Source organism: Cercospora beticola, chromosome 7 (genome assembly GCF_033473495.1).
Source record: "Cercospora beticola chromosome 7, complete sequence".
Lineage (NCBI taxonomy): Eukaryota > Fungi > Ascomycota > Dothideomycetes > Mycosphaerellales > Mycosphaerellaceae > Cercospora > Cercospora beticola.
Window position 1 is genome coordinate 822,692 of NC_088941.1, and position 14,671 is coordinate 837,362.

The 14,671-nt window shown below is 54.0% G+C and overlaps 3 protein-coding genes across 3 annotated transcripts; 1 reads left to right on the forward strand and 2 right to left on the reverse strand.

The window, feature by feature from the left end:
* Window positions 1–463: 463 nt before the first annotated feature.
* RHO25_010586 (uncharacterized protein) lies at window positions 464–1,066 on the reverse strand (the record flags this gene model as incomplete). The annotated part of the gene is made up of 2 exons (XM_023602511.2): window positions 464–702; window positions 793–1,066. The coding sequence occupies 2 exons, from the start codon at window positions 1,064–1,066 to the stop codon at window positions 464–466; spliced, it is 513 nt and encodes a 170-aa protein (XP_023451117.1).
* A 480-nt stretch (window positions 1,067–1,546) lies between these two features.
* On the reverse strand, window positions 1,547–8,663 carry RHO25_010587 (uncharacterized protein; the record flags this gene model as incomplete). Its single annotated transcript, XM_023602510.2, has 2 exons — window positions 1,547–8,360; window positions 8,446–8,663. The coding sequence occupies 2 exons, from the start codon at window positions 8,661–8,663 to the stop codon at window positions 1,547–1,549; spliced, it is 7,032 nt and encodes a 2,343-aa protein (XP_023451118.1).
* Window positions 8,664–10,328: 1,665 nt separating this feature from the next.
* Window positions 10,329–13,461, forward strand: RHO25_010588 (uncharacterized protein; the record flags this gene model as incomplete). Its single annotated transcript, XM_023602509.2, has 3 exons — window positions 10,329–10,368; window positions 10,454–13,181; window positions 13,233–13,461. 3 exons carry the CDS (start codon window positions 10,329–10,331, stop codon window positions 13,459–13,461), a joined length of 2,997 nt encoding a protein of 998 aa, XP_023451109.1.
* Window positions 13,462–14,671: the final 1,210 nt, after the last annotated feature.

Sequence of the window (14,671 nt, forward strand, 5' to 3'; positions counted from 1 at the left end):
CTCGCTTCGCTCGTTCTCAGTTATATCGTGCAATAATGTGAACTGCAATATTGGCCCTGGACTGGGCGCTTCTGCCCAAGAGATCATCTAGTGGTCTGCGATTTACAGTTGAGCACAAGTAAGCAGAAGTGACGAGCTTTGGATCTACAATAATGTCTTTCGGGTCGGCCAGAAATTCGGTGCACAGTGTGGCAACCGAAGCATATCGCTGTGTCTTTCATTCTGGTACATCGCAGAGACTGTTTCTTATCTCTCAGTACCACCAGTTCATGAGTAGGATTTGCCATATCCAGAGAGCTCGGCTGCCGTGTGGCAATGCTTCCTCTGCAAATCTGCCCAACGACGGCATCTTACACGTTCTCCTCTCCATCCTGCCCTGTCCCAGAAGTTCACGTTGTCCATCCCACTCCTTGTACATTTCCCCCCCATCCCGTCTCCCCCTCCCCCCTTTCCCCATTACTCATCACTGCGGCAACTCCGCAAAAGCACTCAAAGCAAACATCAACCCAAAACTAATCTTAAACGCAACATTATCCTGCACCGCACTCCTCACATCCACACCTTTCACATATTTTCCAATCGTCTTATACGGTATGAGATGAATTCCATAACTTTCTGCTGTTTGAACGCCTGCAATCATAAGACCGATGATGAGGACGAGGGATTTGGAGAATGTGGAGACTGCGAGGCCGGCTACGAGACCTAGATAAAAATCAATCATATCAGCACTCGATGCTCAAGCATTTCATGACGTGATGACAAGTGGGTTTGTATGTATGTATGTCGACGTACCAATTATACTCCCACTACTCAATTGTCTCACACTCCTAACATTAAATCTCCCATCCTTGACCACGGGGACTTGCGCGTCGGTTTGGTATTGATTGAAAGACCAGTCTTTGGGACTTATGGCCGCAGGGCTCGAATCGAGAAGGAGAGGTCTCCTGTATAGGAATTTCGAATGTTGTGCGAAACAGAGTCCTGCGCCAAAGGCTGCTGCGCTGCCGAAGAGGAGGGGTGTGCGGAGGGAGTGGTTGAAGAGGCCCGGTGTGAAGCGGAAAGCCATTGTCGCGTTGGTCGCGTTGGTCGCGCCGTGCAAAGGTGTTGGGAGGAAATGGAGGGGCCGAAGGAGATGATGTGTTGTGGTGTTCAGAGAAGACGCGTGCGACAGTTGTAAGGTAGTTCAATGTCTCGTCATGTATTCACTTACCGCGGCCGTTCCTGACAGGCTTCAATTGGGTGGTTTGGCGTGCAGGAAGGAGGAGCTCCGGCCAGCGAATGACGCACGTGGTGACGAGCTTCCAGCTTCAGCACGGTCCAACTTGCGACTGTGGTCAAACGAAAGCGAGAGCCGCGCCAAGACAAATGCTAGTTCGACTGTCTGATAGAATAGCTAGTCGAGACTGCAGAAAGGCTACAACGCTGGGTATCTTTCGATTCAATGTTACAAGTATAATTTCCAATTTACAAGTTCCCCATGCTCAGACCGCTCGCTCATGCTGCTGAAACGTCTAGACAAAAAGTGTGCCTTCTACGGCTTAACACGCTATGGTCTTCCGCTTCTTCTTCTTCTCTTTGACGGGTCGAATCCTTGTTGAGGATCCTCATGTCGACGCTTTCGAACATCTAAGCTCCCTGGCGGCCCATTGTCTTCACGTCCCATCGTTCTGCCGCTCGGGTCCCTCCGCTCGTCTTCACGTCGTGGTGGCCCACCTCGCATGTCGGCTTGAGGTCCAGACGGTGCCATGCGGCCACCTCCGCCTTGTCGGGGATCATTCTGGTATTGTGCTGATGGAGGACCGCCAAACGAGCCAGACGGATAGGGTGGTCCACGACGTGTATGACCTTCATCTGCACGAGGTCCCTGACGCTCCGGACCTCTCTGGTCGGTTCGCGGCGCCTCGCGAGGTCGATCTTCACGCGGATGGCGCGAATCCCGTGGTCCATCTCGCCTGCTGCGTCCCTCATCGGCTGGGTTAGCTGGTGGTGGAGGAGCATGGCCTGGACCGAATGTCGACTCATTGTGCGATCGCTCACGGCTGGGATGACGACTGTTCGACTGTCGTGTATCGTCGCGATGTCGGTGACCACGATCTTCTGCACGATCCTGTCGACCCTGGAAGAGATCCGAGGACGGGGCAACAGGAGGCGCCATAGACGAGGCAATCGCAGGACCGCCGGATATGCTCGATTGTCTGGAGGATGCACCTCGGAATTGCACACCTTGACCCGGTTGCGTGCCATTATCCTGCAGCGTAGCATTGATGCGATCGCGTTGGCGATTCCTCTGCTGCCTCTCCGCAGCTGTTGCGGGACCTGAAGGTGGTAGAGTATTGGAAGGGGAAGGTCCTGTTGGCGTGCTGGATGAAGGCCCATTGCGCCCTGGTCCACGAGGTGCTGATGGAGGTGCTGCTGCCGGAGAGTTCAAACCTCCGCTGCGGGGCCCGTTGGGTGCAAAATTAGTCTGGATAGGCGAAGGCTGTTGTCCAAGGTGCGCAAGCCTACTGGGGTGAACTGGAGGTCCGCTCTCAGTTGCAGGGGTGCTCGGGGCAGAATTAGGCGCGGGCCCGCGTTCCATCTGTTGTATAGAGCCACTCGGCTGCCGAGATGGCCCCCGAGGGGCAGGTTGATCGGGTGCTCTGCCCATCGTAGGTGATTGCGCAGATGCTGGGCTCGCTTGTGGAGTCGTGAAGTTACGTCCGCTTCTACCTGCCGGGCCATTCTTAGGGCCCGAAGGCGGATCAGCTGGGGCGTTCAAACGGCCATAGGTCGATTCCTGGGAGGGTGGTGGCATTTCTTGCAGTCGGCCCCCGCGGGACCTAGGACCGCGCGGAGCCAGATCTTGCTGAGGCTCGGACCTGCTCTGAGCATCGCGAGGACTGTCGTTATGGCGCGCATTGGAGCGACTGTCAGATCGTGGCGGAAAGCTTGTAGCGCCACCATGCTCGTCTGGTCGCCCGCCTCGGTCGCGGCGTTGGTCATGATCCGCATGTGGTCGATCTCTACCTGATCGTGGACTCGCAGTTGCCGAAGAGTCCTGATTGATAAGTGCCAAGCGGGCAGGATTGACTGGCACTTGCTCCTGTTGCTGTGCAGGGGCAGAACTGGACGTAATCGCTGGCGTGCGATGTGTTTCCGGAGTGACGGCGACTGAGGACAGATGTCCCATCCGGTCAGGGTGCATGCCGCCTTCCGAAGGGCGATTTGAGGAGCCCACCCGCTCTCGTGGATCAGGTGCGTCTCTGCTATGGTGAGCACTCGGCTCTCTGCGCGACACATGCTGTTCGTCACGAGCATAACGACCATCTGAGGGTCCACGCTCGTACGGACGTTCATCGCGATAAGATCCTCGGGCACCCATCGGCGTTGTTCTGCCCGTCGCTGTGCGGTGACTTGGTGACTGATCTCGAGAAGCAGGGCGTGCCTCACCTCCTCTATCAACCCTATTGTAATGATCGTCTTGACGATCACCGTAACGACTAACATTTCGATTGTTAGGCTGACCGGAGTGTGACCGACTGTACGCTGATTCTTCGGGTCTTTGGGGCAGATCTCGCGGTGGTCTTGAGCTTTCCGTCCGGGTCGAAGCATCTCTTGAGTCGGGACGGTGCGGAAGCGACGGCGGCAAGGCGGTCCTCGACTGTGATGGTACCGGCGTCGATGGCTTTGACTCACTGCGAGGTGCATCGCGTGCGGCCGTTGGCCGGGACGATCTCGACTCCTTCGATTTGGGCACTTCTTTGCTGCCGGACTGCTTCTCAGTAGGCTCCTTGACAGCAATAGAAGCGATATTCGCTGCTTTGGCCGCAGCAATCTTCTCGTCCTCGATCTCACCGTCTTCCACAGCCGACTCCTTCCTTGGCGCGCCATTGGTGGTCGATGGCTTGAAGTCAGGAGCAGTTGCACTGAGCTTGTTGGAAGCTGATTGAGGTGTCTCCGGCCGAGAGGACGACGACTTGCGGCCCTCTTTCGAGACTTCGCCCAGCCTGAAGGCTTGCGGCAGGACCCACTGCTTCTCCCTGCCCAGGAGGGGTCCACGCAATGACATAGCAGACAGCTTCAAGTCGCTCCGTGATTCCTCCTTGGACAGCCTCTCGACCTGTTCCATCATGTTCTTACCCATGAATTTGAGGGCCGGGAAGAATTGATGAATGCCCTTGAGAACCGTCATACCGTTCCGGATGTGCATGTACTCTCCAGATTCGAAGCAGGTCTGAAGTGCCCCATTGAGTGCGGAGTGAAAGTTGAAGAGCATCTTGCGGAACAACTCCCAGTCCATTACCAGCTTCGGCTCGCCGTTCTCCTCGAACTGGCGCACGAAGCCAGGCAGCTTCTTCTTAAGTCCCAGAGCCTCCTTTTCATACATTGACTTGTCCGAATGCCAGCGGTGCAGAAGCTTCAAAATCTCCAGCAAAAAGCGTGCAAGGTGCTGAGCTTCATTCTGCGTAGCCTCAAAAATCAGAGAAGTGAGTTGCTTCTTCTTGAAAAGATTAATGAGAAGATGCATCAAGCTGAACCCCGGAGTGCCGTTTGTATGCATCAGCTTCAGCATCTCGAAAGCGTAGTGCGAGTCAACGGCGGACATCATCGCTCGAGGAAGGAAGCATTCCTGCAATAAAGCTTGATGTTTGCCATCATTCTCAGCTTTGATCTGCTGCTGATCCGTGGCCGTTGATTTTGGAAACCAGTACGCGTTCTCGCCCGGGATCACCTTATTGCCAATTTTGCTGCCACTGATTCGATTACGTACGGCCATGTATGAAGCCATGTGTTGCATTGGCTCTGACTTGAGACTGTCAAACCATTTTTGCAGAGTCCTCTTTCGAGCATCACGTTCCTTAGCCACGATGCTGGTGACATCACTGCGATCAGCATTGATCTGCTTGATCTCCTGTTCAATGCGGTTCGTCTCCTTCTGGTAGCTGTCGGTTGGCACGAGAATGTCTTGATGTGTAAGGGTCCAGAAGGTAACGTAGAATGGAACGCTGACTCGAGTCGCGAGATCTGGAAGCGCCTCGGTGAGTTGCTGTATGACTGCCGCGAGCACAGGATGCCAGGGGCTGGGGGCCGATTGCTCGGAGCTGTCATCGGCTGTAGAGGACTGTGGATCCGCATGGTGAGCATTGTCTCCATCCAGGGTGCCACCAGTGCTGTCGTCGTTCATTACGACATCACCGTGCTTGTCAGCTGTGGAGTCTTCCGTCTTCTCCTTTTTGTCGCTGTCCTGCTTCTTAGCCGTGTCGTGTTCATTCATACGGCTGCGAATAGCCACACGCCGCATCACGAGCGCCACGTCGGGATCGATACCAAAGTCTCGCACGAGTGCCCCAACTTCCGGTAACGCTGCTTCCAGCTCCTGTGGTTTAAGGTGCCACTTCAAAGTCTCAAGATATTGAGCAAAAACGGCAGAGATCTTGTCCAGGTTGTTCGTGATCACTTTGAGAGGCGCATAGTGGAGCTCATCCCCGTGCCCGTACAACTTGCGATCTTGTGCCATGGCAATCAAGAGCTGGCCGACCAGACCAGAGTTGTTGAGACACTGGATGAGACGTCTTGATGGCTTCTCCTTTTCTTTCGTGTGCCTCTTGTCGGAGAGCTGCTCGAGAATGTAACTCTGCAACGACACACCACCTGCCATTGCCACAACTTGGGCGTCGTTGAACTCCACGTCAGCACGAATGCCAGCCATCTCAATCAATATTTGTTCGAGCATCTCCAGGTCGGTCGTTTCCCCAACACGCAATCTCGATGCCAAATACTGCAGTATTGGCGTAGGGTTGAGATAGGTGTACTTGGTGAAAAGATTGGCAACAAAACGTGACGATGCTTGAAGCCAAGGACTGGTCAGCATCCCATCGCCTTGCATACGGCTTCGACCATTGCCACTGAGCGAGTTGATAAGCGCCCAAGTGAGCACCTCGAAAGTCATGGGCGAGAAATATCGGGTGCACTCAACCAGACTTGGAATCATGTTGGAGTAGACTTCGAGTTGACTGATCATCTCAGTCACAACGATGCCCGGAGCTGCCAAAGACACTTTGCCTAGGGCTCGGCCTTGCTTCCTGACAGTATCGTTGGATACCCGACGGAGGACGTCCCGAACCTCTGCCTTGTTGCGTGCAAAAGCGACACGCACGTCGGGCTGTCTCGAAGTGGCGCCCTGAAACCACTCCGCATAGACGTTGTAGCGGGTCGATAAGGAATATGTCTTGAGAAGGTCATAGACCTGCTGGCTGTGCTGCGGATTGTGTGTGCCACAGCTCAACGCTGGTAGGAGCAGGCGACGCATCAACGATAGACAGCGCGCACGGTTCGGAGCTGAGGAATCGTTCGCCAAGCTCTGTTCAACAAGACGGAGAAGTGTGCCATAGATCTGCGTATCTTGTCCGATTTTTGGTCCGAGGAGGCCGATGAATGTGTCGCACAATAGGAAGACATCTTCTGGCGTCTGACAGATTGGTACATTGTCGCTCCAGTCGCTGTAGTAGTGCCTGTACTCTTCACCGGACTCGCTGAAGACATCGTTGTGCAGCCACCGTATTGGCTTTTTGACTGACCAAGAAGCCACTGGTAGTCGGCCATCCGCTTGCGATGTGGTATTGATGAGACGGTCACGTGTCTGTCTGATAGGATTCGTGTCCAGAGTCGGTTTCGTGAGCTCGGTCATTTTGCTCAACATGTGCCGTACTATGCGGAACAAGAACGGGGGGAGAGAGGTGTCCACTTCCGTCAACCAGGGAAAACGGCCGAGGATGTAAAGAGCTTCAGGGAGTGCCCCAATAAGCAGAAGAGCCTTGAGCAGGAAAATCTTCTGGTTTGTAGGGCTAGGCAGCTCAGGCTTGTTGTCGTCTTTCTTCTCTTGTGACGGCGTTGCGCCGCCGCTCTTGTTGAGTTCGAGGCGAGGATTCTTCGAGACCGGCCCTTCGTCTGGCAAGGCACCAGCCGCCAGAAGAGCATTCATCCCACCTCCGGGACGATCTTTTGCCTCTTTTTCTGCCTTCTCTTTCTCGAGTCGTTTCCGCTCTGCTAGCATATCATCATCACTCGGATGCAGGTGAGGGTAGAGGTCGCGTAAAGACACGAATCCAATTTTGATGAGAAGCGCCGTAAGATAGATCAGATTGTCTGGTAGTGTGTCATCTGGATTGCGTGCATCAGAAGCATAAAATCGCAGCTTGAAACCGAGGAGCTGAGCCGCCTCGAAATTGCCGGGTGGTGGGAGGTATCCAGTTTCTCGCATGTATTTGCGATCTTCGTTCACACGTTGCCGTTTGTTTGGGTTCGATTCCTTGCCCCTGGCATCGAGCTCCGGTGCAGCTTCTTGTTCAAGAAGCGGGCGGACTGTATCGAAATCGACAATCTTTCTTGCACCAAGCTCAAAAAAAGCCTTGGTGCGAGTTTGGCGCACATACTCCCAGAACTGAACGTCTCGTTTCTGCCTTAGCGCTGCCAGTTGCTCTCGCTCAGTCTCGGTGAATGCAGATCTTCCAGATCCTGGCAGACACCACGTCGGTAGCGAATTGAAGCCTTGATCTTCCCATTGGACGTTGTCGACGGTCTCGTTGCTGGGCCACCACGAACTCGCACGGTAGAACTTCATGAAGAAAGGGTACGCTTTTACAAGTAGGTCCGCACTGACGTCGAGAGTGATGTCTAAGACACGGCCGACATCGAGGTCGAAGGCTCCTACTAGCGCTTGGACCCGTTGGACCGCATCTTCGGCGATGTAAGGATCCCCGTCGCGTTTGGCGAAAGCCTGTTGCGCTGTGTTAAAATATTCTGTGATCAGCTTCGCGTACCCTTCGCTCTCCTCTCGCAACAGGTTGAAGTTTGCCTGGCGATAGAGCATGTTGGTGGTCTTCCGTGTCTTCATCTTGTCGAAAGTGCTGCGCACGAGGCCTAGCTCTTGGAGCAATGGTATATCGAGTTCCAGTCGCATGGTTTGTTGATCGATGCCGGTAGCGGCCAGGAGGGCCTTCAGGGCATTGCCACGATGACTGGCTTCGAAGAGAAAGGATAAGTTGTTGAGGAATAGAAATTCGACATCAACGCTTCCGTCTTGAGCCCTCGCTGCGATGAGGTCCCGGACGAAATGACCAGCTTGCTGTCCAGTCAATCTACCGTCCAATGCCGACCGAATAAGCTCCTGAACGAGATCGCTCGTCTCCAGTTCTCCTAAAGATGAGGCCATGTCCAGCGTTGCCTGACTGCCGGATTCCGCCCATGCTACCACGGTCTCGTCTCCAAGGAAAGAATATTCAAAAGGCGATCGCGAGTCCACGGCCACATCGTCCCCAGTTGCCTGCCCGTTGGCGCTAGGAGTAATCCCGGGTACTGGTGTATCGCCATTCTCGGCTGGCCTAGAGTGGAGCGTCCTGGTCAGCTTGTATGTCTTTTCTCGCCGCGCGCCAGCCGGTCGACTTCGGGAATGTACTTGTGACTAACGTTTCTAGGCGCGAGGCATCTTGCGTGCTCCCGTTCGCGGGCATGGGTGATGTCGATGTGTTCGACTCTTCGATACCATCCTCCATGACAGCGCTGCTTCTTCTCGAGGCTCCTCGTGATGCCATTCGCGATTTCTCAGGACGAAATGGTGATGCATGCGACGAATCATCGGAGTGCTGCCGCTCGGGTCGTTTGCGCTTGCCACTCGCAGGAGGCATGGCAGGAATGCGAAGTCAGCGCGAGCTGAACCGGGGAGAAGTCGACGTGCGGTTGTGTGATTGTCAACATAAGGGAATATGACGAAGGAGTGGTTTGAAGCTGTGGTGCGCACGGCGGGCCCGGCGGGGGCCGCTTTCGGTTGTTCAGAGGGCGCTCATGCGAGTATCGCGGACGACCAGGACGGGGCGATGGTGGTTGTCGCGCGTTGATGGTTGTCGCCAGTAGTGGTTTGTGTAATGCTGAGCTTGTCGCTTGGTGTTGCGTCCACCATCAAGTCTGTAAGCGGACTAGCCAAATAAGCTTCCCGGAGGTGCGCCGCCTCCCGCTTTCACTGTCTTCTTCAAGTTCTTTACGGAAGCACCAGAGTATGATGACATGCATAGCATGTCGCGACCTTCTCATTCACGTTAGATTGCGGAAGATCGCATTGAATGGATGTACATGGTTTGCTGCACGCGAGTTGTTCGCCTATCAAGCCAAGAAAGATGTTCAGAGTCGCGAAGGTCCACCGCTTGCTCCAAGCCCTCTGTCAGAATACTCACTTGCGGCGTTCTCAATATGACCAGACACCTTGACACCAATATTCCATGACTTCAACAGACGAGAACTGGGCTTCAGGACGCTTGCGCCAACAGCCAAGATAGGCCGGGAAGCGTTGACAAGGAAGGAAAATTTGGGACGTGCTTCGAGAGGAAAGAGAGTTCTAGATGTGACTGGGGAACTGCAGATTTTCTCTGGCTACATCTTCGTGTCTTGTGAAGTCTCACGTTGATTTGTAGCCGATGCAGTGTCCTTTTGTAAATTTGCACACTCACGGGCATGTGCAGCCGCGACCTGCTTCGTCGCGAGAGTGCCGTAAAAATCACTGAATGTCCTATGTCAAATACATAGCTGTCAATAAAGCGAGCTTGTTATTCAAGCATAGGTCAATATACTCGCTAAGATGACAACTTTGTGGTCCAGGTCGGCCTAAAATGTTGGCGAACAAGACCATGTCGTTACCATAGCCCTACTCAGCAACAGTACGACCAACCTTGTCGAAGGTATTCCAGAATGAAGCAGACATGCTAGCACGTGGTATGGCCGTGTGAGGAGGGCCGTCACGTTTCTCTGATTGAGTGAATGGCACGTTGCCACGTGCAGCAGCACTTTACGCGTGAAGGGCGACGCGTCCAATTGGCTTTTGCTGCCTGGCCCATGACGACCCCTCCCGGGGTTCATCAGCACCCTTGCTCGGGTTCCACAACCGACGAACATCGCAACTCGATTAAAGCACTGCTCATTGCATCGCGACGGCGGTTCGTAGTCACTGACAAGCTGGACAGAACGGCGCATATCGAATCGAAGCTCGTCGGTCTAGACGGCGCGACGCGCCAGGACAACGCGTTCCACATTCGCCACAGCCTTGTCGATCTTGCATTGTCCCCTGCATAAATCGACCACTAAAGCTTCTCGAAAGCCTCCTCGGACACGCGCTTGGACCGCGACCCAAGATCTGTTAGATGTGAGTGCTCCATCTTACTCCGAACTTCATGCCACTGTCCAGCACTTTTGTCTTTGCTCAAAGAGCCCTCCCAATTCCTTTGCCACCTGTCTCTCAGAAGGCAAAACAGCATAAAGCAGAGACACCTTTCTTTTTGCTTTCCTCCCCAATCTAACCTCAAATGGCGAGACCAAAACGCCAGTCCGCCACCGGACAGAGTTGTACGATTCTCTCTGCCCACAGTGGTCGCTTGCACATCACGTTCAGGCACATCCAGTTCGAATGGAAGCGCTGACAATCTAGCAGCCTCCGTGGCCTCGCTGAGCACACCAAAGCGGACAACTCGCACGACCCGAGGCCTTGTTGCCACATCCATCGATCGTTCGAGCGTCGGAACCCCACCTCAAGGGGAAAGCGACAACAGCAGCGACGAAGAGATAGTGGTTCGCCCAACACGAAGAGTTGCCAGAGGCGTCGTCCTACCGCAAATATCAGCGATGGAGCGTTCTGCGTACAAGAAACCTGCCACGAAGCGCCAGAGCCCAACCGATTCCTCACTCTCGTCGACCGATGGACTCTCGCGCGACTCGTCCGCCGAATACGAAACACCGGCGACCACCCCGGCGACCTCAGTGCGTGGCGGTCCCTCCAATGCCAGCAAGCGCAAGAGATCGATGCTCGGCAATGTCATTACAATCAATGACTCAGAAGATGAGGACGATCTGACACTGGCAATCCGCCTGCAGGAAGAAGAATATGCTGAGGCCGGAGCCGAACAGCCAGCGAAGAAGAAAGCTAGAGCCGTGGTGGTAGACGATTCTGAGGATGATGTCAGTATGCTCAGCGAGCTGGACACAGACGACTCGATGCCTATGAAGACATCGACGAGAAATAAGATATCCAAGAACCCGTCGTCATCAGTATCCAAGATGCCGGTCAAGGCCGAAGCTAGCTCCAGTCGCAGTGCTAAGAAGACTCCCATACGAAAGGCCAGCTTCAAAGCCAAGAGCTCTATCAGCAAGACTGTGAAGAAGCAGATCCCAGACAGCGAAGATGACGAGCTGAGTGAAGTCGACAGCGAAGACTTTGTCGTTGACTCCTCGGAGCCGGCCGAATCTACTGGTGTTAGTGACACTGAGTCTGACATTCCGCTTGCTGTTGCCCGTCCCGCGCCAGCTCTTGTCAAACGTGGCGCGGCTAGAGGTCGCGGACGACGTACTGCCAAAGCGGCTCGGCGACATGGCAGAATCACTGCAGAGCAAGCAGCTCAGATCGCTGCTGACCTCGAATCAATGGTCGGCCTGGGCAGAAAGGAGCGCGAACGTAAGAAATTGGAAAAAGCGCACCCAGGCATCAAGACCATGTGGACGGACCTGGAGAAGATTCCTGTCATTCAGCCAGAGGCGGCTCTTCAGCCCGATAGTATCAACCGCAAGCTCAAGCCATTCCAACTTGAAGGTCTCAACTGGATGATCAAGCAGGAGAAGACACACTACAAGGGCGGACTGCTCGGCGATGAGATGGGCATGGGCAAGACGATCCAAGCCGTGTCACTGATCATGTCCGACTATCCACAGAAGGAACCGACTCTTGTTCTCATGCCGCCTGTCGCTCTGATGCAATGGAAGACGGAGATCGAGGAGTATACAGACGGGAAGCTCAAGGTTCTAGTCTACCACGGACAGAACAACAAGGTCAAGAACATGTCGGTCAAGAAGCTCAAGGAGTTCGATGTCATCCTGATATCTTACAACAGCTTGGAGTCGCTGCATCGCAAGGAGATCAAAGGCTGGTCCCGGGGTGAAGACATCGTCAAGGAGGATTCGCCCATCCATGCCATTCACTACCATCGGCTCATCCTCGACGAGGCTCACAGTATCAAGTCTCGCACCACAGGAGTAGCGAAAGCGTGCTTTGCTCTGAAAGGCACTTACAAGTGGTGTCTATCAGGCACTCCGGTGCAGAACCGCATTGGCGAATTCTTCTCGCTTCTCCGATTCCTCGAAGTACGTCCTTTCGCGGATTACTTCTGCAAGAAATGCCCTTGTGCCATGCTCCACTGGCAGCTGGACGATGACCACATGTGCAAGGAGTGCAAGCATGCCGGAATGGAGCATGTGTCGGTGTTCAACCAGGAACTGCTCAACCCACTTACGCAATCTGAAGAGGCAGAGGACCGTGCCGAGGCTATGGCCAAGCTGCACCTTATCACCGCCCGCATCATGCTTCGTCGCATGAAACGCGATCACACTAGCTCTATGGAACTACCGCCCAAGGAGGTCATCATCCACAATGAGTTCTTCGGACCGATTGAGCGTGACTTCTCGTCCAGCATCATGAGCAATACGGCTCGTACTTTCGACACATACGTTGCTCGGGGTGTGATGCTCAACAACTATGCCAACATCTTCGGTCTGATCATGCAGATGCGGCAAGTCGCCAATCACCCCGATCTTCTGTTGAAGAAGAATGCCCACGAAGGCCAGAATGTTCTTGTTTGTAACATCTGCGACGAGGTGGCTGAAGAGGCCATCCGCTCCCAGTGCAAGCACGACTTCTGCCGCGCATGCGTCAAGTCTTACTGTCAGTCGATCGAGCAGGATGACGGCGAAGCTGATTGTCCTCGCTGTCACATTCCGCTTTCGATCGACTTCGATCAGCCCGAAATCGAGCAAGACGAAGACGTGGTCAAGAAGTCTTCGATCATCAACCGCATCAAAATGGAGGACTGGACGTCTTCCACGAAGATCGAGATGTTGATCTATGACCTTTACAAGCTGCGCTCCAAGAAGCAGACTCTCAAGTCTATCGTCTTCTCGCAGTTCACATCGATGCTGCAACTCATCGAGTGGCGCCTTCGCCGTGCTGGCTTCAACACAGTGATGCTCGATGGATCCATGACGCCTATCCAGCGCCAGCGGAGTATCGATCATTTCATGAATACGCCAGAGTGCGAGATCTTCCTCGTTTCGTTGAAGGCCGGAGGAGTCGCTCTGAACCTTGTCGAGGCGTCGAGAGTCTTCATTGTCGACCCGTAAGTTCATCCTGGCCCCTGTGTTTGTGCTCATTGCTGACAGTATCTTAGCTGGTGGAACCCCGCAGCAGAGTGGCAGTCTGCTGATCGTTGCCATCGCATTGGGCAGCGTCGCCCGTGTGTCATCACTCGTCTCTGCATTGAGGACTCCGTGGAATCTCGAATTGTCATGCTTCAAGAGAAGAAGGCCAACATGATCAACGGCACCATCAACAATGACAAGGTGGCCATGGAGAAGCTCACGCCGGAGGACATGCAGTTCCTGTTCCGCGGTACTTGATTGCTTCTATTCAACCCTGGACGCTTTTCAACACCAGGTTTTACACTCGGAGCTCGCACATTCACGCCTTTCCCCATTTGCTGCAAATGAGCATCTCATTGCTGCATCACCTACTTTCTATGCGTGTCTGCCCGCAGCGGATGTGGCAGGCATAACATTGCTCCGCAAATAGTCTAGCGTGAACAGTAGCTAGAACAGAACAAACGAGATAGATGCTGATATGATACCCGCGACGCCATTGGTGCGCCGCTTTTGCTCTCATACCCTGAGGATTCAGTCAACCAGTGTGGCTGGGACGCGCAGGAGCCTCTCACACGCACCGTACGTACTCAAAAAGCTTGATGCATTGCAGCAGGAACAGAAGCTTGCGCAAACGTGCATACAAATCGAGCTTTCTGGCTTGCATCGTGCAGCCGATAGCTTCACACTGACGAAGAGGCACAGAAGATCAGAGTTCATCATCAGCGGCTCAGCGGGGGTAAATTCTAAGGTAAATCTTACACGCTACTCCGGTCTCGCAACATATCGCTCACACATTTAAAAGCCTTCACGATCACGACGAGTATCTGCGATACCATCCGCAAACACAGCAACTCCCAAACGGTGGCGTTCCTACAGGCCTAAGCAAGTTGATCATTTGTGTCACGACCAGCTCGGTACCCGATCATTTGCCAGCAAACTTCTTCCGGATGCCTGAAAAGCTTCTGTGTCTTCATAACCTGCTGTCTCTGCGTCCGAGCAGGCGGACGACTGATGCTTCCTAACCATGGATTGAGCTTCCATGAGTATCCTGTGGTTTCGATGGCATCTGCAACTCAGACAACGTGCTTCCGGATCGTTGCGTCTTCTCTGCATTACCTCTAGTGTGCATTATCAAGCCTGGCCCCCTAGTAAGGCCGCGAGAGCTTTCGAGAGGAGTCCAAGGGGAGGTGTGCTGTGAGCAGAATGGCCATCCGCCAAGAAGCAAGATGCTGGTGCTTCACTGCTCAAGCTTTCCTGGGTCCAGCATTGTTGCCAATATTTGATTACGCTATCCAACACTTTCCTCACAAACAGTCTTTCTGAACTTCGCATCTCTGGCCACGGAGCGAAGAACCAATGTGCTATGAACAGCATATGAATTCGCGCATGTACATTTTGTCCTTGAAATTGTACCAGCGGTTGACTTCCTTCGAATCTCATAAGGGCCACTTCAGACAACTTACAGCGC